The sequence below is a fragment of the Rattus norvegicus genome, chromosome 17, assembly GCF_036323735.1.
Source record: "Rattus norvegicus strain BN/NHsdMcwi chromosome 17, GRCr8, whole genome shotgun sequence".
Classification (NCBI taxonomy): domain Eukaryota; kingdom Metazoa; phylum Chordata; class Mammalia; order Rodentia; family Muridae; genus Rattus; species Rattus norvegicus.
In genome coordinates, this window is record NC_086035.1 from 34,809,989 (window position 1) to 34,832,770 (window position 22,782).

The window sequence follows — 22,782 nt, forward strand, 5'->3', positions numbered from 1 at the left end:
AGATCCACACTGAGTCTGCGAGGCAGAGTCCCTGCCCAGGTCATCAGAGCCAGCCCCGCGGGTAGGAGCGAGGGAGGGGCCTGTGATGGGCGTGGCTTTCCGTGGGAGAGTAGGACTTTGCCCCACCTCCTAAGAAGCCTGCTCTGCTTCCACCCAATCAGATTTTCCTATGCAAATAAAGCCTAGGTCACCCCGGTAACCATGGTGCATGGCAGCCAATGGAAAACAGCCAGTGGCGACCTCACTCCAGGATTGGTACCGAAGTAAGGCGACAGCGATCCAATGGACTGTGGGAACAGTCCTCGGCGGGTTGAGGGGCGGAGATATGCAAATATGGTTTGAAAAGCCGGCGGGAAATCTGAGTTTCGCGGGAGGACCTTGGCGCGTAAACCGTATCCCTTCATTCATTGTCAGCAGCAGCTTCCTGGAGCCATTTTTCAGCTGCCGGCCGCAGCACCCGGGCTGCCGCCGCCGCCTCGCAATCCGTTGCATCGGCTGCCCCCGACGCCTCCATCCCTCCTCGGGGCCTGATATCCGTGCGGCCGGGACCCTCCTCTCTCCAGACCCCCGATTATTTTTGGCCCCCGGGGCCTGTGCGGTGCGGAAAAATAAAAAGAAAAGAGAGAGAGAGGGTTCGGAAGCGCCGGGAGGGGAGGCGAGAAGGAGAGACTTGGAAACTCCGGCTGCAAATAATAAAGAAATTGAAAGCAATACGTTAATATATCGTAACACTAAAAAAGAGCAGGAGCGAGAGATGAGAAAGGGGATCCAGCCCGCCCTGGAGCAGTACCTGGTGACCGCCGGGGGTGGGGAGGGGGCGGCTGTCGTCGCCGCCGCCGCTGCAGCCTCCATGGACAAAAGGGCACTGCTAGCCAGCTCCGGCTTCGCCGCCGCCGCCGCCCCGGGCACGTACATCCAGATCCTCACCACGAACCCTTCCACCACGTCCTGTGCCACCTCCCTCCAAAGCGGCGCCCTGGCCGCCGGCCCCCTTCTCCCCAGTGTCCCCGGCACGGAGCCGGCCGCCAGCAGCCTCCTCTACACCACGCCACAAGGACCCTCCAGCAGAGCCGGGCTGCTACAGCAGCCACCAGCAGCAGGACGCGGCGGCGGCGGTGGCCCACCGGTAATACCCTCCTCAGTGTCCTTAGCCCAGGTGGGAGGCGGGCTCCCGGGAGCGGTGGCGCGGGAGCGCGAGGCTGAGCATCGTGGGCCTCGTTGCTGTCCCTCCAGCGTGTGCTTATTGTTAGACTCGGGGTGCTTCCCTGCGGACGTTGGGAGGACATGGGGGCTTGGGCTGGCGCGCGGGGCGGTGGGGAGTCCCTCTTTGCGAGCCACATCCAACACTCCAAAACTTTTCGCGCCCCCCCTTCTTTTCCTGCACTTTTCCCTACCCCCACTCTCCCCTCCCTTGCAACTCGAAGCTTCCTCTTTCTCGGGCGTAGGAAGGGGTCACGCCCCGGATGGAGAAGGGGGTGGGGGAGGGAGTAGTGCACTGGAGAGTGGGGGACCCCAGAGGATGTAAACCGGGGGACCCGAGGCGTGCAAGCCTGTCTCCTGCCTCTGCAGCCCCTGGGCGGCCGGGGGTCCCGCAGGCGTGCTCCGAGCGCTGGGGCGCCAGTGCCTGGCACCTTTGGGGACCTAGCTCCCGGCAACAAAGGGGATCTGGGAGGTGGACGGGTATCGCTGTGGGGGAGGTGGAGCTGAGAGCCCCGGTAGACCAGAGCTCGCGCTGTCTGCGACAAGGGGCGGGCGGGCGGGTGCTCCGGCCTGGGCGCATCTCCGCGGTGGCAGCGGCGGCGCCCGCGTGGCCGGAGCGCTGGGGCCTTGCTCACCGGGCCCCGGGCCTGCCCTTGACCCGCCTCTCCCCTTGCCCCTTCCTTCCCCGCCCTGTCCCCCTCCCCGCCCCCCGGCGACGGAGGGCGGGGGCAGCCGGGTTCCCGTCCCGCCGCCAGGATCTGTCCCTTCTCTCCGGGACCCGCCGGTGACGTTTCGCACACGTGCGCGGAGGACGCGCCTGTGACTGGGGAGGAGGCGCCGGCGGGAGGGGGCGCTGGAGGGGGAGAGGGGGCACCCACTTCCTCCTGCTCGCCGGCTCCCAGGCCTGGGACGGTCCCGGCGCCCTCGCACCCGGCACCGCCACCCTCCCTCTCCCGTCCCCACCCCCCCCACGGCGCCCGCCCTCGCCCGGCGCCGCCGCTCCACTCGGCCTCGGGCCCCCTCTCCAGCCGGCCCCCCACCTCCCCCGGAGCCAGGCTGCTTTCGGAAATGCCCTTACAGCAGCAGGTTAGTGACCCGGACCGCGCGGGGGCCCGAGCCACCGCCGCGGGGACCCCGGATCCCCGGGGGGCCGGAGCCGGAGGGTAGGCGACCGAGCGGGGTTTTGGAGTGGGAACGGGGGGTTGGGTGCTTGAGGGAAATGAGTAAGCAAGAAAAATCTAACTAAGTAAATCCCCGGCCTCGGCTTCTAGGAGCCCCGGGGCGGGAGTAGCCGCCCCCGGGGTGGGTATAGTGTTTACGTGTGTTTCTTTTGGGGGGTGGATGGATGGGCAATTGAAACCCAGATGAGGGCTTCACGCCCGTGGCCGAGTTGAGCTGCTTTCTGTCTTGCTTCCCTTGTGCTGGAGGGGGAGGGGGCGGGTCAGAGGGTAGGGTGTCTGTGGGGTTCCCAGGCCACCCGCCACCCCCTCCCTTTGTCCCTGTAATTTATAAAGCGCCTTTGAGAGATGATTTAGGTCAGTATGCGGCTTCCCTTTTTGTTGCTACTAGAAAGAAGTGTGGCCCCGAGGTCTCCCCCTCTTCCTTTCTCTCCTGCATTCCTTCCTCCATGCCTTCTGTCTTCACCCTCGTGTTGAGGCTTGGCTCCGACCAGGCTAGAACCCACCCGGACTCAGATACCTATGGTTGCATGGTAATACCAGTCGAGGACCTCACCTAGTCCTAGGTCTAGATGTGTGTGTGTTTTTGCACAATCAGTGTTTTGCTGGGATCTCTTAAGAAAGTCTGTACACATATATAGGACTTTGGGAAATGGGGTGGGTAGAGAAAGAATTAATTTTTAAAAATTTCCTTTCTGTTTATAATTTTTCCCGGGGTTGGATCTTGTTCCTTCCATTCTAGATACTTACTAGGGATGTGTGATAGATACAGTCCCAGTCAAAGAGGCTCATCCTTTTAGTGACTAGGGTCTGCCAGCAGGGGGGAAGCCGAGTACAGTACCTGCTTGCACTGTATACAGTATCCAGTGTGCTAGATTCTCAGGCACAGGATAGTCCATGCTTTCATTAGCAGTTCATACTTTTATGGACTTGATTAAACATGCTTGGCCATACAATAAGCCTATTTCCCCTACGCACCCGGTTCCTATATCATAAATAAGCTGAAACAACTAGCTATTGACACACTTCTTGGATTAGATTCAGATTTGCAGGGAAAGTTATTTTGGATAGTAGGAAATTGTGAGGCTACTAAATTGCTCCTTAAAAAAAAAATCTTAGATTATTCATTGGACCAGCTCACCAAGACTGTCTCACCAAATTTATATGTAGTTCATTATATGTAGTTAAGTATTTAAAGTATAAAAATATTGCCTTCACCATCTTCCAAGTTATTTCTAAACTTTTATTATCCTTCTTGCCATGAAGTTGTTATTCCAGGAATATAGATGGTTCTGAATTTGTATATTTGAAAATAATGGTTCATTATAGGAACATTAATGCTTCTTACACATATTCAGAAGTAGTTCTACATAAGATTGTAATGTATGCCGAGTCACTGGTTAATCTACGAGTTCAGAGCTGTATCTTCTGGGAGGGGTGCACAGTTTATCTCCCAAGTGCATACAAAGTCCTAAGCGTTGGAGACAATGCTGACTTATTTGTTTATTTTTCTTGTCAGTGTTTCTGAAAGCTTCCAGTTAAATCTTGCAATTTATTTGATTTTGGGTTTATTTGGGGGGGGTCTTTTATAACCTTGAACTCCTGGTCTTCTTGACTCAAGTGACCAAGTTCTGAGATTAAAGACATGCATTGCCACGTGTTTTAGAACTCTGTTGATGGTTTTTCCTTAAAGGTTGGGAAGGCATAGAAGACTAAACATTCTATGTTCAAGAAGAGTTCTTCAGGGGACCAGAATTCTAGACCCATTTGGGTCTACTTTTCAAGTTCTGTCTCCGGAGCATCTAAGAGCTTGACAGAGCGAGTGACTTGCCTTCTTGGGGACTGTATAGCCTCCTGTCTTTGTTCACAAGTCGTCTCCTATTAGACAAATAGCTTTATCTGCACAAATGGTTCATTCTGTAAGGTAGGACAATAATGCCAACTAGAACATTAAAAAGTCATACGGTAGTAAATGTACAATATTTAGCTCAAGGCCTGGCAAATGGTAGCTGCCCCATAAAATCCGTATGTATAAATCAAGTATTTTTGTAACTCAGAGACTACAGGTGCCGTCCCTTTGTTTACCAAATGAGCAGAATGATCATAAGTTTTCTAAAGTGATAGGTAATTTCATTTTTCCAGAAAATTGAGAATCTGACAGTGCAAGAGGCAGCCTGTCATGTCAGATTTAATTTAATCCAGCCATAGCAACCTGCTGGTCCTTCAGAGAACCTCAGTGCCTGGGAATCTCCTCTGAGATTGGAGGACCGGGGGTGCTCTTTCAGCAGGGTCTCTTTCCCACAACAACTTTGAAGAGGAAAACTGTGGGTTCCTGTGGTTCTGTATGCAATAAGCTCGCTTCCACTGAGACGTACGCTTGATGCCAAGTTGAAGCAGGGAGAGAATTTTTAGTCACTCCATACCCCAAAATGGAAGTTTTAATATAACGCAGTGCCCAGGCGTGGGCAGTACAAATAGCTCCCCTATAATCAGTACTGAGGTTGCCACCCTAATCATGCTTGGGAACAAAAGCACCCTTAACTGAGCCAAAGCACCCAAACTTGAGAACAGGAAACGATATTTTGTGTGTGTGTGTGTGTGTGTGTGTGTGTGTGTGTGTGTGTGTGTGTATTTTTCTAAATATCACCACCTCGTATAATATAAGAAGGACAGAGTCTGAGTTTTAACAGTGTGCTGTGTAAAGTTAACTTGGAAAAAGAATATACTCTGGGATTAGCAATAAATACCAACACCTGGAAGTGAAAGGAGAGAGGGAGGGGGGATAGTTGGAGGGGGGTGTCTTAGGAATAAGCAGTAGTTTCTCCTTAACTTCTCTAGCGAACACACACACACACACACACACACACACACACACACACCTTTAATCCCTTTCCAATTGGCTTTTTTTCCAGCTTACCCTGACTTATACATAGTCCATATGTCAGGCCGTTAGTAGTGTCTCAAGCTAATCAACTTCTATTCTTTTTACTCATCTACTTTTTAATAATATTTAAGTCAGGGTGGGTGGAAATCATTTACTTGGTTTGCTGAGTCCCTCAAAGTCTGTGAGATTACCTGAATAGTGCAAGGAGGAAAGATTCCAAGTCTCTCCACCCCCATCCCCGAGTTCTTTGAGGTAGGAAGTGTGTGGTTTGATGCACACTCTCACAGTTGTGAGTAGCTTTAAGTAGTGTTTCAGGGATTGTGTTAACAGTTGCTAAGGAGCTCCCATCCAATATGGGACTAAGAAGACCAGATAAAGAGTGAAGTAATATGTATAGGAAACCACAGATGGAGGGCCTTTCACCTCCCCATCCTGTCTGCCTTCCAAGAACGACTGGGAAAATGATCTTGCACAGAGAAGAGGTTCTGGTACTGCATACAGCGTCAGAAAGCAACCACGCAAGGAGACCAGCAAGGTGGGGGTGGGATTATTACCGCAGAATTATTTATCTGGCTTTCCAGTGGAGGAGGCGTTTGATTTATTTTCATCTCCTGCTTTTGCTTTAAACATTGCCTTTAAGCATGTAAGTTGTAAGAGTGTTTCTCTACCCTGCTCACCTTAATGGGAGTTAGTCTTGTAGCCACAGGCATCCGTGACTTTGAGGACGTGGTAAAGCCAGGATGGAATCCAAAGGCCCCCGGGAACTTGACTTCACAGGTGACCGGAAGTACCAGGCTGCAGTTGGTGCTTTGTCGTGTAAAGCTGGAGCTGTGTCAGCTGGACGCATAAGCAGGGAGAAGAGAGCAGGTAGAATGCAGGGGATGGAACTAATGGCCAGACTATTTGGGACCCATGCAACAGTCCTCTTAATTTGACGACAGTAATTCGATACTTGGTAAGTCTGTTGGTCTTAGAATAATAACATGGGGGTTCGTAAAAGTTTTCCTATCCAACCTGCTTCTTTTGCAGGTAAGACATTTACAGGCCCACTGCAGTTACCCAGCCAAGGTCACAAGTCAACAGCTCCCCCACAGCCAGCCAAAACTGAAATTGGAGATTCTTGCCCTCTTAGAACCTCTTTTTGTGAGGAGAGGCCTAACTGCCTTATATGCCCTACATGGGAGGCTTAGGTGTGCGGACTGCGTTTTAAGTTTCCATCAGAAGTGGTTACACTGCCCCAGAGACACTGCGAAATCAAGGCTACTTAGACACTCAGTGGAAAGGACTTTTAAATGGAAAAAAATGACAGGTTCCCTACATAGTGGTACTAGTGTTTTTCAAAGCTTGGTCTGATATTTGAATTTTCAATTATTCTTTGGATGTGACTTTTCTGGTACCCTGAGAGACAATTTTACTTAATCAACAACAGCCTAAAAGGACTTTTGTAACTTTCTTGAGAGAGGGACACTGGGGGAAGCGTTGTCCTGAACCATCTACATCCTGAGTGACAGTCATGGTTTGCAGGGTTCCCTGGGCCTTTGAGTTACACCATTGACCAAGAGGCTCTTCCTCTGTGGTTAACACCAGGAAGATCTCTGGTGTGTCAAAGCTGCCGATCAGTTAACTCTTTCAGAGGGAGTTGTCTAACACCAGAGCTCGTTGCCTTAAAATGGTCTTATTTTACTTGTGGAACCGAGAAAGCTTAAAAATAGAATTGCTTCAAGCTCTGAAGCCGGAACGTGAAACATAATCCAACATGGTTGTGGCTCACAGCCTGCCCTGGGACAGGGGTGTCTGTTTATCTGTAGTGCACCAGCCAGGACGGTCCCCTGTGTGTGTAAGGGCTGACTTCCTGTGAGCCGTGAGTAGCAATTGATGAGAGTCCCCTTATCAGTAAGGCTGAGTTCCTCTGGAAGCACATTTGATGGCTGGAGGAGGTGAATGCCCTTGGCCTTCCTTCCCTGCCATTTCTTGCCAGTCTGCCCTGGAGAAACTTACGGCTCTTCTCCCGTGCTCCTGAGTGATTGCTGAGAATGGATCCATCCTGTTCTAGCCACAGGAGCCTGTTGTATGGATTCAGGCGGAGGCGGCGAACACAGGGTCTGTGTGTTTCACTCCGTCCGGGCACTGGGGCTTTGGGAAAAGACAGAGCAGGGCCCTCCAGTCTTACTTACACCATCACGTCTGCCCTTCGAATTCAGCCTCACTGTCCAGAGATGGTGGCTTGACTATAGAAGCCACACTCACCTGAAAGGCAGAGCGAGAGACAGCTGGATAGAAAAGTTAAGGGATGGAGGCTGAAGTGTTCTGGGTTCCTTTTCTGCCTCCACCTGCCAGACTTGGGCAGAAGCTCTACTGCCCTCTTCATTTCTCATCTTGCTGGGGTTGGGGGTTCTCACAAGCGAGATAGAAGATGAAAGGAGTTGATGATGTCTGGGAAGCACTTAAGCCAGTGTCCCACAGATGTGCTAGAGGTGCCAGGCCATCTCTCTTGCCATTGTATTTTGTGTCTTGGTTCTTTTCACTGAGAGTGGTTGACTGGGAAGGGGGTCCTGTGTCCTGGAATGGATGTCATAGTGCCGTCCTTGGACCCCTGGTCTTTGTTACCTCTTTCTAAGCTACCCATTGACCGGGAAAGAAACAGAAGAATAAGTTTTTATTGTCGTGGTGCAATCAGCAGTCCTGGTGCTATGAATAAAACCTTTATTTCTCTGGTGGAACATGTTCGTGAAATGGCTCGAGGAATGCAAATTGCACTGTTAACATAATTTCATGTCTGTACAGTAAGCCATAGTTTAAGACTGGTTCAGAAATTGGATGCTAAGCCTTAACTTGGAGGCGCCTTGGGTATGTATGTTAGGGCCAGGAACATGTCTTGCTCACTAGAGGCCACTGAGCTCCCACTGAGCCTTTTTCCCCCCTCATTTTCTCTGGTTTTGTTCTTGAGATGGTCTCATGAAGCCCAAGCTGGCCTCCAGTTCTTAATCTAGCTGCAGCTGGTTTCAACTCTTGGTCCTCCCCAGCACTGAGATGACAGATCTGAGTGACTACATTCCTCTCGGTTCCACAGTCTACTCCTGTGCCTCTTGCAAGTCCCTCAGACTTGCAGCTGGCTCCCTGGCGTGGGGGGCATTGTGAAATCTCGATTTGACTATTCCTGCTGTGTTTTCCCCGCCTCTTTCTCATCAGTCCTTCCAGGGTCACCTGAAGAAAGTTCATGCAGAGTACAGTCCCTGAGTCCCCAAGCCTTGGACCACTTCTGTGACTTCGGGCTTTTTCTGGTACATCATAGACTCCCTTATATCTGTAGTGTTTTGGGTTTGGCCTTTTACCAACCATCCTGGCCAGAGAGTGGTGTAGCTGGTTCTCCATGTGCTCTTTGCAAGGCCTTTCTGATTGTAGAATGAACAATTTGAGGAGATGCCTTCGATGTGCTTGGCACCCCGTTAGCTCTGCTGGGGATAGGACAGAAGGATGAGGTGGGATACGCCCTTTGTTGAGTTCACTTTCTGTTTGGGAAGACAAGCTTTAAACACAAGTGATCTGTAAGCAGGATTAAACAAGAGTTGGGAAAGAAACAAGACTCATCTGGTCCTATGTACGATGCAGCCAGGAAGTACCACAGGAGAGAATGGGGGTCACTAGACTCCACCTGGCTTGGGTGGTACATACCTTTACTACCCGCATTTGGGAAGAGGAGGCAGGAAGATAAAAACCTGGGCTGTATATTAAGTTCAGGGCCACCCAGGCTACATGAGAACATAGCTTTAAAAAAAAAAGTATCTCCTAGGACAAATATACAGATACCTGGGCCCTACCCAGACTAGCGATCTCTGAGGGTAAGACACAAGACACAGATGTGTGTGTGTGTGTGTGTGTGTGTGTGTGTGTGTTTTAATGCCAGACCATGTCAGTATGTGGCTGTCCACCACCGACTAGGTGGACAGAGCGAGCTGGCTTCTTTAATGTGCCATACAGTTTCCATATGAGACTTGAACCCACAGTGGGGCAGCAGGCGATCAGTTATCATGAGGGTCGCTAGTTGGGGGATACGTCAGTTGGGTATGTTAGTAGATTTGGTCTAGAACAGGGGTTGTTGCTTTCATGAACAGGCACAGTGAGGGGTGAATTGGGAGAAGGGGAAAGTGGGACAGACCTATTCTTGTAGAGAAAGTGGGTGTTATCAGAGGGGTGCCTAGGTTCCTGGTCTGTGTAAGCCAGAGGCCAGGGTATTTTTGCGTGTTGCCAGACATCCAATCTAATCTAAACATGTTTACCAGTTTTTAAATGTTGGATTGATTGAAGAGGAAAGTATGAGGGCCAAACGAAATAGGTCTCTAGGTCAGGTTTGGCTTAAGGGCCGCCACTCGGCAGTCGATGGTCTCTGGGCTGATAATAATAGCCAGTGTTTATGGAGTGCCCGTGGGTATTGAGGGCACTAGACTAAGTGCCTTCCTCGCCTTAGCACAGAGGCTGCATGGCAGCCTATAAAGTGGATGTTAGTACCGTTCCACACAGGAGGACTTGTTCCACACAGGCTGCCGGGGTTAGGGCTGGCTTAGGACCCTGAGAGTAAGTGGGACAACCAAACTTAAACTTACAGAGACTGTTCCCAGGGTCTCAGCTTACTTCCTCTTTATCCTCTGTGGCCTTGCACTGGGCAAAGCAGGTAGTAGGAAGCCAAAATACCTGCTCAAAAGGAAATAAGTTAGCGTTTTACCTGATGCAGGTTAAGTAACCTTCATTCAAAGTGCTGGGGACGAGGAGTGGTTTTTTTTTTTTTTTTTTTTTTTTTACGAGGAGTGTTTTGATTTGGGACTTTAAGACAGCCACTTGCTGCTTAGGCCAGTGGTTCCCCTAACTACATAGTCAAGGCTGACCCTAACTGGTGCCTCCTCGGAAGTGTGAGCTGAGGGGAAACACCCTGCTGCCAGGGTGCCGTGTTTGTTTGCTATTTGCACATAACTAATGACAGTGCTCTTAGGAGTGGGTCTAAATGCCAGGTAATTGGTGCTGTCGACACAGATTTAAGGTCATTTTACACGTTGTTTCTAATAGTTTTGTGCAGAACACCAATTTTATGATGTTTCAGGTTCTTAAAGTCTTTCAGATTCTCAGATTAGGGATATACAACCTGTAGTAAGATCAGCCTTTAGCATTTGAGCTAGGTAACGGATTTCCCAATCCATCCCTAACCTGAGTTGGGATCATGGCACCTGATCTTGAGAAATGTGTAGGCAGTCACTAAGAAAGTTTCTTCAGTGGGCGAGAACCTTGTATATGGTGCTCAGTCCATCTTTTATTTTAGAGAACAACAGACCCAAAGATCTTCCTGCCTACTCTGTCCATACCAGTGAGGTTCTGTCTGAAAAAAGAGGGAGAGGAGGAAGAGGAGGGGAAGGAAAGAAATGATAGGTGGAAAGTAGTCTAGAAAGATGCCCGCTGAATTCTTTTGGCTTCTGCATGCACACGCTCACACACGTACAGCCACACGAATACACACATCACACATAAAACCCAAAGGTGGTACAAGGAGTTTGCTAAATGACTGAGGATCTAAGTGTGGGAGGTCAAAGCGGGAAAGTTTGCTGTGTCCAGGCACCAACACTGACTGGATGCCCTGCTCTGAGTGGTTTAGTCTAACTGTAGGCTTTCTGTTCCGTTGCTCTGGTCTCTAGGAACAGATAACCAGATGGACAGAAAACTGGACTTGAATTGGAAGAGAGGCTGGGCATGTCTTTGAGGTCATGGATGCTATAGAATTGATATAACTGGGAGGAGGATGGAAAGGGGGGTGGGGATTACTAGATCTTTGCTTCAAGATAGGTGACTATGGGGGCTGCAAGAATAGTTGAGGCTTAGCACATCCCTAATTGTGTGGCTCTCCTGTGTGGAGAGAATCCTCCGTGGTGGGGAGGAATATGGGTCTGAGCCCTGGGAATGTTCTCGGCTTTGGCATAGAAGTTACATTAGAATTGCTCAGAAACCACAGATCAAATCTAGTGTTTCTAGATTTTGGAGGGAAAACCACATAGGTGTAGAGACATAGAAACCTTGCACGATTTTGCTTCTCCCTGTGTAATATGAAGATGAGTCAGATTCATCAGACTGATTTGGTGGTGGTGGTGGTGGGGATCAATACTGTCAGGGCTCCCAGAGACGACCCATCACATGTTATTTATGATGTGTTACTGTGCATGGCAGCGAGGCTGCTCTGACAGAGAGCTGGGGTTTTGCCGTGTCACAGAGCACAGGACCAACAGGGGAGTGCCATTTTTTAAGGACAAGTCATGCAATTATGTCTGAGATCAATGTGGCCCCTTTCTTCCTAATTTGCTGTGCTCTTTTGATTTTGCTAATAAGGAAAAAAAAATCTTGAAACTGCTTCGTTATGCTGTGTCAAATTGAAATTTTTAGATGATGACAGTGTTTTGGAGGACAGAGCCAAGTAGATTCGAAATGTCTACAATTAATTTTTTAAAATACATAACACGCTGAAGCCTGTTTGCACCACTCCTTGAATTGTGGCTGATTTTGTTGGCTATGTTGTATAGCAGTGTGACAGTCACGCTAGCACTGTCCTAGGCTTCCCAGCACTTTGTGTTACTGCCCTGCTCGTTAACACCTCAGACACCCTGATTCTGAGAATGGTGAGTTTTCAGCCCTGGAGAGCCATGACACAGCAGTAGGGTATGGAAGGAGCGCGGGACTTGGCGATCTGACTTGAGAAAACATCCTTTCCCAGTTACCAGCGTGTGACCTTTCACCAGTCACATCGGTGAGACACGCTTACCTAAAATAGTGATTCGGTTTCATTGGCTGGCCGGCCAGATTAAATGAGATAGTGTTTATAGGAAACACAACTTGGACTTTCCTCTTCCCAAGGTAGGAAGTGTTCAGTTTTGGTCTAACTTTCCAGGAAATCAGCTGTGGAAAAAGTACCTCATCGAACACTCCCCTTTTGGTGTGTTTGTAGGTCCTGGTACTGTAGAGGGCTCACGAAGTGATTAAGTTGTCTTTGTGGCCTTCCAGTAGTGCCTCAGTAGACCAGAGTAGTGTTCTCTAGTGCTGAAGATAATGTCCAAGGTAGTGGGAAAATAGCAGTGATGTTTCTTAAGTAGGCATCTAGACTTGGGAGGAAGGGGGTTCAGGAGGACAGGAAAGCAGGCTTGGAAAAGTTTAAAATAGAGCAACCCCATTAACATCTTGTTGAGGAAGACAGTCCTGTGCAGTTAGGATTCCTAGTATGTCTGGCCCCCATGTTCTTAGATGGCCAGGAGCAGCATCCTGGATGCTGACAGGGTTAACATTGGCGCCAGACATTTCTAAATTCCCGGGAGCAAAAGCACCATTGATTGAGAACCACTGGACTAGACCTTGAAGAAGGGTGTTACAGAGATCTCATGTGCGTCTCTTCTATATATACCATAAATATTTTTGTAATTGTTTGATGTATGTGCATGTGGAAGGCAAACTCGGATGTTCCTCACGTGTCATCTCTTTTTAAAATTTTAAGACAGCGTCATTCATCGGCCTGGAACTTGCTGAGTGGGCCACCTTGGCTGGCTGTTAAGCCTCACGGATCCACCCCGTCTGCCTCCCTAGAAGCAGGCACTACCACACCTAGCTTTCTTTTTTTTTTTTTTTTTTTTTTTTTTTTTTTTTTTTTGGTTCTTTTTTTCAGAGCTGGGGATCGTACACCTAGCTTTCTTAACATGGGTTTGGGGACTTGAACTCGAGTCGAGTCCTCAACCTTATCTGGTGAGCACTTTGTCATCTAAACTGTCTCCTGGCCCTAAACGTATCTCTGTGTGCGTGCGCGCGCATGTGCACGCATGTGTGTACGTGTCGTTTTAATATTTTAAATCATCTAATATTTTTCAAATTTTAAATTTGCAAGCAAGTGGCTCCTCATCCTGAATTTCACTTTGAACTGATTGCCCAGCTGCCCTGCAGACCACACTGTAGCTTCTCAGCCTTGGTAGACGGTACTTTCTGTCGCTGGCTCAAGCTCTGTCGTTTTATATGAGCAGAATAATATTAGTTTGCTGCAGGGAGCCTCTCTGGAACTCAGACCAGAACGGCATAAAGTCTGCAGTCCGGAGAAGTGACTTACATTGTCATTGTCCTGCTCAGATCAACTGCTCCACTTCACGGTGGGATAGTCTGGGCGTATCGCCTTCTTTCTATGGCCTGTTTGCTCCCGGTTCCTGCCTGGAAGGATAGCAGGTAGTTATGATAAGTGCTGGCCGAAGCTCTGTCCATGGCTGAACACTGAAGTTCCTGTCTTCCTCGTCTGTATTATCATTACTTCTCGGTCCGGCCTCTGTTTCGGGACAACTGAGCAGCAACTCTTTCTGCTTTCCTTCCCTAGGTGGCAGTGTCAGCCACTGGGAGTGGTGAGTTATTTAGCTTAATTGGGTGACCCTGTGTATCACCTGGTGTAAAGAGCAGAATCAGAACACACAGAATTCCTTAATCTACGTGACCTTATAACTAATGAGGAATAAATACTCGGTAATGTTACTGTCTCTGATGCACTTTGTGCATTGTGGCTCATGATGAGGGCCTGCAAACCAGTGCTATCACTTTGGAACTTGTCCTGAATGTTTTCCACCCAGGATCCCAAGACCTATTGAGTCAGAAACTTGAGTGTCGGAGTCAATAGCTTATTTGATGACCAGTCCTTGGGGGGAAAGTTCTGGGGAGAACCCAAGGGGCTTTGATTGGACTGCAGTGTTCTGTGGTATCAAGTAAGTGTTGCTTGTGTGGTGATTCTGGCCTCAGAGTTTACGTACTTGGGTATGTTACAGAAATTCAAGATGGTGGCACCTTGTTGGCTCATTTTGTATGGACCAACCATGGTTTGAGTGGGATGACTGAGAGGGTTCTGGCTAACAGAAATTCTTGGTCTTTCATTGTCTTTTCATTAGTAAAATGAAAATACTGTCTTTGTCTGGAGACTTTATTTTAATTTGGAGATAAAGTTTAATGTAGCCAAGGCTATCCTTGAACACTGTATGGCCGAGGATGACCTTGAACTGCTGCGTCCATCTCCTAAGTGACAGAGGCCTGTACCCACTGTGTCCTACTGTCCAGTTACTTACAGTCTGTCTGTTTTACCATTGCTATTCTTATTTTAATTCCTTAGCTGTCATTTTATCTGCTCCTATTAAAAATCTTTATATGTGTAATCAAATTGCCAGCCAAGCACACAAGGCTTATTTGGAAATGGAGTGGTGGTTCTCCTTACATGTTTGGTAGTTTGCATATTTAAAGATACTGTGAGGAGTAATGAAATGGTAGACCATGGGAAAGAGTCCAGCTGGGAACTGGGCACAGTGTAGCCGCAGGATAAATGTCCATGTAATTGCTGCCCTATCCAAGTTCATTAGAAAAGCCAAGGCATTAAATAAACAAGAGTTCATTGCATGAAAACTTTTGGATTCAGTTTGCATATGCGTTACCATCATAGAAATTAGAACAGGAAGCATAGAATCTAAAGTTTCGATTTGTACAGGACCCTATCCTAAAGCCTACCCTCAATACCACAAAAGGGGGAGAAAAATAAAAGCTTTTTTAAAAAAGGAATATTTCTCCCCCCAATCTCTGTGTGTGAGTGTGTGTGTGTGTGTGTGTGAGTGTGTGTGTGTGTGTGAGGGAGGGAGGGTGAGTGTGTGTGTGTGAGAGGGTGAGTGTGTGTGGGGGAGAGGGTGAGTGTGTGTGTGTGTGTGAGAGAGACAGAGAGGGTGTATGTGTATTGTGTGAGTGTGTGTGTGTGAGGGAGGGTGAATGTGTGTGTGGGAGAGGGTGAGTGTGTGTGTGTGTGTGTGTGTGTGTGTGTGTGTGAGTGTGTGTGTGTGGTGGAGAGATGAGATGCTTTTGTTTTTTTTTTTCTTTTAAGGAAAGGCCAAATCTTTTTGATTTGGTAGAAATACTTTGCCTGGCACCTTGCTCTGTCCTCAAATATGAATTATAAGTAATCTGTCCACTCAGTAGTCACCATTCAGTTTAAAGGCAGAAATTGCCTTCAGGTTAGGAGGGCTGTTTGGACCTCTGTATTCAGTCCTTTTGAACAAGGTCTTGACCATGCATAGGAGAGATGAGGGTCTCATCTCTTGATCCAGGTGTGTCTCAGTTCTCTAAAAACAGTCTCTGCCGGTGGCATTTCCTCTTTTTCTGCCCACCTTGCGCTCAAATAACTTCTGGCGACAGCAGTAGTTTGGAGGTCACCATTTGTGGTTGGTTTTACAATAGGGGCCATGAAAGGAAGGCAGGTGGTGTTTGTCTCTTGCTTCCTGCCTTGTTTCGGCGTATAAGGATCAGCTTCTCTCCTTGGCTTTTCAGTTTGCCTTTCTGGGTAGAAAAAGTGGCCCTTAGATACATAACCACCTATGAGCATCTAGCTCCATTCAGCACGACCGCTCTAGCTGAAGGCAGCCCCAGGGGTGGAACTTGAGGTCTCTTCTCTTGACTTAACAGAGTAAAGAAATAAAGATAGGGCCATACTGCCTTAGTATCGATGAGTTTCATAAAGACTTGTCAGAATCCAGTGTTTGGGGTATCAGTGGGATGAACTCTTGAGTCAAATACATCCAGTTAGTTGGTGTGTGTGTGTGTGTGTGTGTGTGTGTGTGTGTGTGTGTGTGATCATGTGGGGCTGGGCGATGAGACTCAGGGCGGCAGGCTTGGCACGCACTTTACCTGCTGAGGCCTCTCTGTGGCCGCAGCCCTGCTTTCATGTCTTACGTTATGTGAGCAGTGGTGTCAAAATGACATCACGTGGCCGTCCTTTTAAGAAAGGTGGTCTCCTGCGATCTTTGAGCCTGAGAGTGATTGCTGTCGGAAGAGGCTCTGATCCCACCTTACAGACTTAGGAAATAACGTTTATTACTCTGGAAGGTTGCTTTGTGTTAATCGGAGTTCCAAAGACTGATAAACTTAAAACATATACTTATTAATTTACCTCAGGAAGTAATACTGCCAAGCGGACAATTACAGATATTTTGGTACTTATCAGAGGAAAAATAAATGAGTTGAATGGTCCCATTAGTGTTGCCCTGCTGTGGTGGCCCCTTCTGGAGTGGGCCTTGGAGGCACAAGTATTGCCAGCTCCAAGGAATATATGCGAACGGTTACTTACTGAGGGTCTCCCTCCCTCACCCCACTGGGGACAAACGGTCACTTACTGAGCGTCTCCCTCCCTCACTCCACTGGGGACAAACGGTTACTTACTGAGGTGTCTACCTCCCTCACTCCACTCGGGAACACTGTCTTTGTTTATATAGAAAATACATATTTTTGGGACATGATTTTTCTTTTATTTTTAATCAGAAAATAGAAAGTAGAGTGAAAAGTTAAAATACCCGTAGTCCTGCTTCTTCCCCAGAGGGGGAACTGCAATAAAATGTTAGTCTGGTCCATTTCATATCCATTTGCAAATGTATATTTAATACAAAAAGACAAGTGATTTTAAAGTACAAAAGGGATACAAACCGGCTTGCAAAGTCTACTCCACAGCGTTAGAAGGCTCTCAGTGTCAGTGTTCACTGATGTGTTATTCTTAGTGGTGGCCACTCGTGGGATATGCCGACGGTATTTAGTTATTCCCACTTGATTTCTGTTATTTTTGATTCTAGCTGTTACTATTTTAAATAGCGCTACATTGGCTAGCCACAAATCGTCCTTCATCAGCTGCTAATGAGGGCACCATCCTTCATCGGGTACAACACAGACTAACCCTGCTGCCCCCCACGCCCGCTGCCGTCACTGCTATTGTGTATTGTGAAACGCAGCGTCGGGTGATGCCACCATTGTTACTGAGCGTCCTTAACAAACTCGGAGGGCCTAAGACAACCACTAGATATAGCCTTTTTCTGCAGTCAAGAGACTTGGTCACCATATAAGGAGGACTACACTTAAATTATTGGTAAGAGGTATAATTTTGGGGGCGGCGGTAACTCAGTAAAATTAAGTTTGGTGTCACATAGTGAGTCCCCGGTACCAGTGAGAAAGACCTTGTCTCAAAAGACAAAGTGAAGAAAGCCTGAGCTTGGTCTCTGTACCTGATCACATGTATCTTCACACATGAAGATATGTCTGCTCACGCGTGAGCACACACGAAACATAGTATAGTCTCTCTCGGGGTTAGTGATAAATATATTTTCATTGTCAAACATTGGGTGTGTCCACAGTTGTGCACCTCTCTGCTGTTGTGTGACTGGCAACTTGGGCCTGTTTACCTCAGTGTCATTAGCATCACAGGAGTAGTGTGTTGTACGGACACATTAGGACAGCCACCATGTCACTACATAAGAATTCTTCAGCTCTGTGACAGTCTTAGGGCATCAGAGTTTATAAGTGGTCTCGTTAACTAGATGTCATCTTCTGTACATAACTGTTGTGTGTGTACAGATGTGTGTTTCTATATGTCTTGGGATAGCAGGGCAGTGTATTATCACTAGCCTCGCTCCCTCTCTATTTAGACCTTTTCTTTCCTCCTGTGACCTTGGTTGTTTTACTTCACATGAGACATCAGGTGCTTCTTATGCCGATGTTTAACTCTTCCTCCTCTCGCCGGCTCTCTTAGAGGGATGGGTCTGAGGTTTAAAAGACAGATCCCGTATTCCCAGCCTTTCCATCTGTAAATTCAAGCAAGGATACAATTTACTTTTAAATGCATCTGCTTTAAACATGCAGACTTTTCTTCTTGTCTGTACCCTCTAAACAATACCGTAGAGCAACAGTTCTCAACTCGGTCCAATGACCCTTTCACAGGGGTCTTCTAAGACCATCGGAAAACAAAGATATTTACACTACGATTTGTTAGTAATTACGGTAGTGAAGTAACAATGAAAATAATTTTCTGGTTGGGGTCACCACAGCACGAGGAACTAACTGTATTTAAGGGTCGCAGCACTGGGCAGGTTGAGAATCTCTGGAGTAGAGTAAGAGCGGCATTAATATTGCACGAGTAATGAGGATGATTGAAGTGCACATGGAGGTCCTGTGGAAAAGAGAAGCTAAGACGAGGCCATGTTGCTTAAAGGACTTAACATCTTTGGATCTGCGACCACAGCAAGGTGGTGGTTGTTGAACTAATCCCCACAGGAACTAAAGAATAACCACACCATAAGGGTAATGACATCCTAGACATTCTGGCCAGAGGAGACAGCGACACAACCCTGGGAGTTGTCTACATATTCAAAAACATTGTAATGTGGTTAGCCGTCAGAGAAGTGACAGATCTGTGGGAAATCCAGAAGTACTGCTTCCCTGAGGAGGAGCCTTTAAACACCAGGGCAACTCAACTCGTGTGTGTGTGTGTGTGTGTGTGTGTGTGCGCGCGCGCGCGTGCGTGCGTGCTTGGACGAGGCACCCTATCGTCTACATAGTTCACACTTGAACTGTGAAATTAGGTTATTTTAAAAGTACCCTCAAAGCACGTGCCGGAAGACACCCCAGAACCACTACAATGGACAAATGTGGGATGAAGAGGTGGGAAAGATTGGAGTGGCGCTTGCACTAGGGACAGAGACAGAACTGGTGATGTGATGGTGGTGACAGGCGAGAGAGGATTGAGGTCTACCTGCTATCCTTGCCCAGTAGGGTCCACAGGATGGTGTACAATAGCCTGGAGCTTATGCACACACAGATTCAGCCCCCAGACCTGCTGGACCTGCTGCCCAGCTGGAGAATCGCTTGGCTCTAAGCAGTGATGGGGGCCAGGGATGAAGAAAGGTTCACTTTGTGGATTGAAGGACCATCATGATCCTCGATGCCATCGGAGGCCATTGGTGTCCATGGTCCATGCTGCTGCCCTAGACCACGATGAAGCCTCAGATTCATGGTGCCTTGGTGACGTCGTCACACTTTGCTACCTCAGGGAGCCATGCCAATGGGAGTGGCATGTGTAATCACCTGAGACCATGCTGAGGCTCATGGTCTAGGCAGCTGCTCAGGGCCATGCTGATGTCAATGGCCTGTGTTACCCCTGAAGCCGGTGCGGATGCCCGATTTGGTGGGCAGGGGCGCTCTGCAGTTCTCAGCGCTATAGTACACAGGTGGTTGTGGTCTACCTCACAGCTCTCCTCAGCTGATGCCTTCTGGCCCAGCTACAGGCAGAGAAAGAGTCATCCTCCCTTAGGGGCTGGCCACTAGCAATTTGGCCATACTCTACTAGTGAATATATAAACCACACAAAATATACTTTCAGGGAGGTATGGGGGATGGGATAGACATGGGAGGACTGGGAGGTGAGCGTTATTGGGGCACGTGGTGTAAGATTATCAAATAATTATTTTAGAGAAGTCTCCTCATTCCCCTGATACTGGTCTAAGTTTACATGTTAGGGGCTACATTCGTAGCTTTCTGGTTTCAGTTTGTGCCTGATGGAACCCTCCCTCCTCACCAGGTAGGGTAGCCCCTTGAGTCTTATTCTCTCTAGGGTTTTCTGCTGGCCCTCTTGGGTGAACATCAAGAAAGTGGTTTTCTTTGGGGACCTTTGAGACTGACTCCCTAACAGGGCACACATCAGGTTTTGAAGTAATCCTATTTATGAGTAGTAATGTATTGATTGTGTGTAAAATGGACCCAGAGGCCTGTAACCAGGAGTCCATTTGAATTATAATTTAAGATATCTAGCAGAATAACTGGTGGAATGTTATGTCTGCCCTTAGGATAGAAATGGTGAGTTATTTAGTGGGCTTTTTGTAATATAGTTGGTGTGCATGTGGGGTGTTTATTCAAGTTTGCTTGTCTTTTTTTTAGAAATCCCTGGTGTGTGTGAGAGATTGATTGATTGATTGATCATAGGTGCTCATGTGCCATGGGGTACGGGTGAAAGCCAGAGAACAATCTTGAGTATTGGTCTCTTGACCAGTGATGTTGAACGGTGTTTGAGAACTGTCTCTTACTAAAGCTTCTGGGAGTCCTCCTGTCATTGTCTCTGTCTCAACATAGGGCATTGGGATTATAGACAAACACAATGTTCAAGTCCACCTTCGCCTGGGGATTTGAACTCAGTTCCTCACAGTGGCAGAACTAGCACTTTAAGCCGCTGAGCCATCTCCAGCCCCACATCCAAAGTCCTTTAATGTGCGTTTTTCTCAGCAGTTAAATGGAGGCACTTAAGTCAGTGTCATAAAACACTTATAAAAACGTGGTTCTGCTTTGTTTATCCATATTATGTGACTTTATCTTAGACCGTAGAAGGTACTCGGAGCTAGGAATGCAGCTCGGGGTAGAGGGCTAAGGGGACAGAACCCTAGGTCCAATCGCTGTGCTAGAAAGACAAAAAGGCTCCTAGTTAAAGGCTTCTTACATTTACTGTATGACTATGCCCCCAGTCTTACGAAAGCCTAGATGGTTTCCATCTAGACTAAGGACATGCGTGAGTATTTTGTTGTAAGCATGCTTCTCGGGTCTGGGACATCTGTGCCATGCTCGCCCTCCCCATGGGCAGTATCTAGATCACCATCTAGCCTTACATTGGCATTATGGCTACATGTCGGCCCTTCCAGGGCTGTGACCGCTCCCTGGGGCCTGTGTGGGCGTCCTGACCTGGGTCCGCCAGCGGGGCCTTCGGTCCTCCCAAGGGCTTTACTAATACTTCCGTGCCTTCTTTCCCATCCTCCCCTCCCCCAACACAACTGCCCCGGCATCCTGGCTTTTTCCATTCTTGACAAATGATCTGTCCACTGTAACTGTAGCTAAGCTGTGCTGATATCTGTTGAAATTAGACCTAGAATCTAAATGTGGCTTCATGAAATGATGGGCAAGACATTTTTCCCTTCAGAGAGTCTGGATTCTTGGCAATCGAGCCACCTCCCAGTAGTTTCTGAGCTGAGATGTTGAGGGACAATGGCGTAATATGCCGGGAGCTTACTTAGAATGACAGTTCTCCGAGTGGCACACACGGTGTTGGCTTTTGTTGTTGCGATGGGATGAGGTAGGGAGCAGTGTTTGCTGCCACTGCACCTGCATTCCCTGAACCCGTGGACTGACTTCAACCTGGTGGCATCCCTTATCTAACAGGAATCCCAAACCTTCCTGGTGTCCCCTTCTTGCAGCCATTCCAAGTCCCCAATGAGGCTTTGTAACCCAGAGACTTAATGTCTTAACCAATACTGACTTATTCAAGTTCTGTGTATTTGGTCATTCCTCTTAACAGTTTGAAACAGTAATTTGATGGATGAAACTATCTCTGTACAACAGGTCAGTGACATGTGAGACCCCCTTTGTCCTGCAAGACTGTGTGGCCATTATCTGGGTGGCGAACCAAGACATTGGGAAGCTACTTGGGGAAGAAGGGTCTCCTGGGTCACAGGCAATAGTGAGGTTTACTGTGTAATCAGACTTGGGCTTCAGGACGCAGATGTGGACCTGTGGGCTCAGAGAGATTTAAAGCTACCTTCCACTCAGTCTCTCCTCAAAGCCACAGGGAGTTTTGCTGTTCAAGGCTTCATTCTGCTACTGAGCTCTAGAACCCACTTCAAGAGCTCACTGAATGCTGCCTCTGTTCTTAATGATGCTGTGAAGCACTAAAATCTTATTTTGAAGTTGCTGGTGAGGAGAGGCGTACAGGTCAGACGGAAACTCTCACCCAATCACCAAAGAGGAGGTTAGCTCTGGACTTCAGTGCTGCTTGGGTTTAAGATCTCATGACCTGGACAGTTCTGTAATGAGGGGTAATTTCACCTCCTAGAGTGAAAGGTGTGAGGGGATCAGCAAAGGGCTAGGGGATAGCACAGTCAGTCAAGTAATGGCCTCAAGGGTGAGCATGTGAGGTTGAGCCCCAGAACTTACATAAAAAGAAAGCCAAGCATGGCGGTGCTTGTAATCTTAGCTCCTTGTGAGCAGAGATGAGGACTGGGGCTTGCTAGGTTTAAGTATGTAATATGCTCTGGGCCAGAGACCCTGTCTCAAAGGAAGTGGAAACTGTGGTACTTCAGATGGTCCTCTAGCCTTTCCAAGCGTGCACACGCACACATGCACCAGTGCATCCACACCTGAGCTTATCTTTAAAAGAAGGATTCATAAAGTTGGTTCTGGTTGTGTCGAGCAAGCAAGAGAGTGAAACCAGAAGCATTCTCCCAACACAACTTTTTGTATGTAAAAGATAGATACGTCTGTTTAGCTATACTGTGAATATACTTAGAATGATTTTGGTCAAATGGGGTTTGCACACATACTGTTATTGGAAGTTACCTTGCAATGATCAGTTTAGTTTTAATGATTTTTACAATTTGTTTCATTTTTTACATGGATGAGTGTTTTCCCTGCATGTGTGTATATGTGTGTACATGTATGTGCAGAGGCCAGAAGAGGATGTCAGATTTCCTGGAACTAGCACTAGGGATGGTTGTGAGCTGCCATATCAGTGCTGGGAACTGAGCCCAGGTCCTTTGGAAGAACAGCAAGTGCTTTAAAAAACTAAGCCATGTGTCGAGCCTCCCGCACGAGCCTCCCGCACTGGAATTAAAAAACAAAACGGAACAAAGAAACTCTAGGACCTTGGAA

General features: G+C 48.0%; 1 protein-coding gene across 5 annotated transcripts in view; it reads left to right on the plus strand.

Annotated features, from left to right (window-relative positions):
• The first annotated feature begins 366 nt into the window (after positions 1-366).
• E2f3 (E2F transcription factor 3) overlaps positions 367-22,782 on the plus strand; it is a 77,371-nt gene continuing 54,955 nt past the window's right edge. The window contains exon 1 of one of the 5 annotated variants that reach the window (XM_039095507.2): positions 367-1,126. In XM_039095507.2, the coding sequence (XP_038951435.1) occupies positions 755-1,126 (372 nt within the window). In that variant the 5' untranslated portion in view covers positions 367-754. 5 annotated transcript variants of the gene reach the window in all.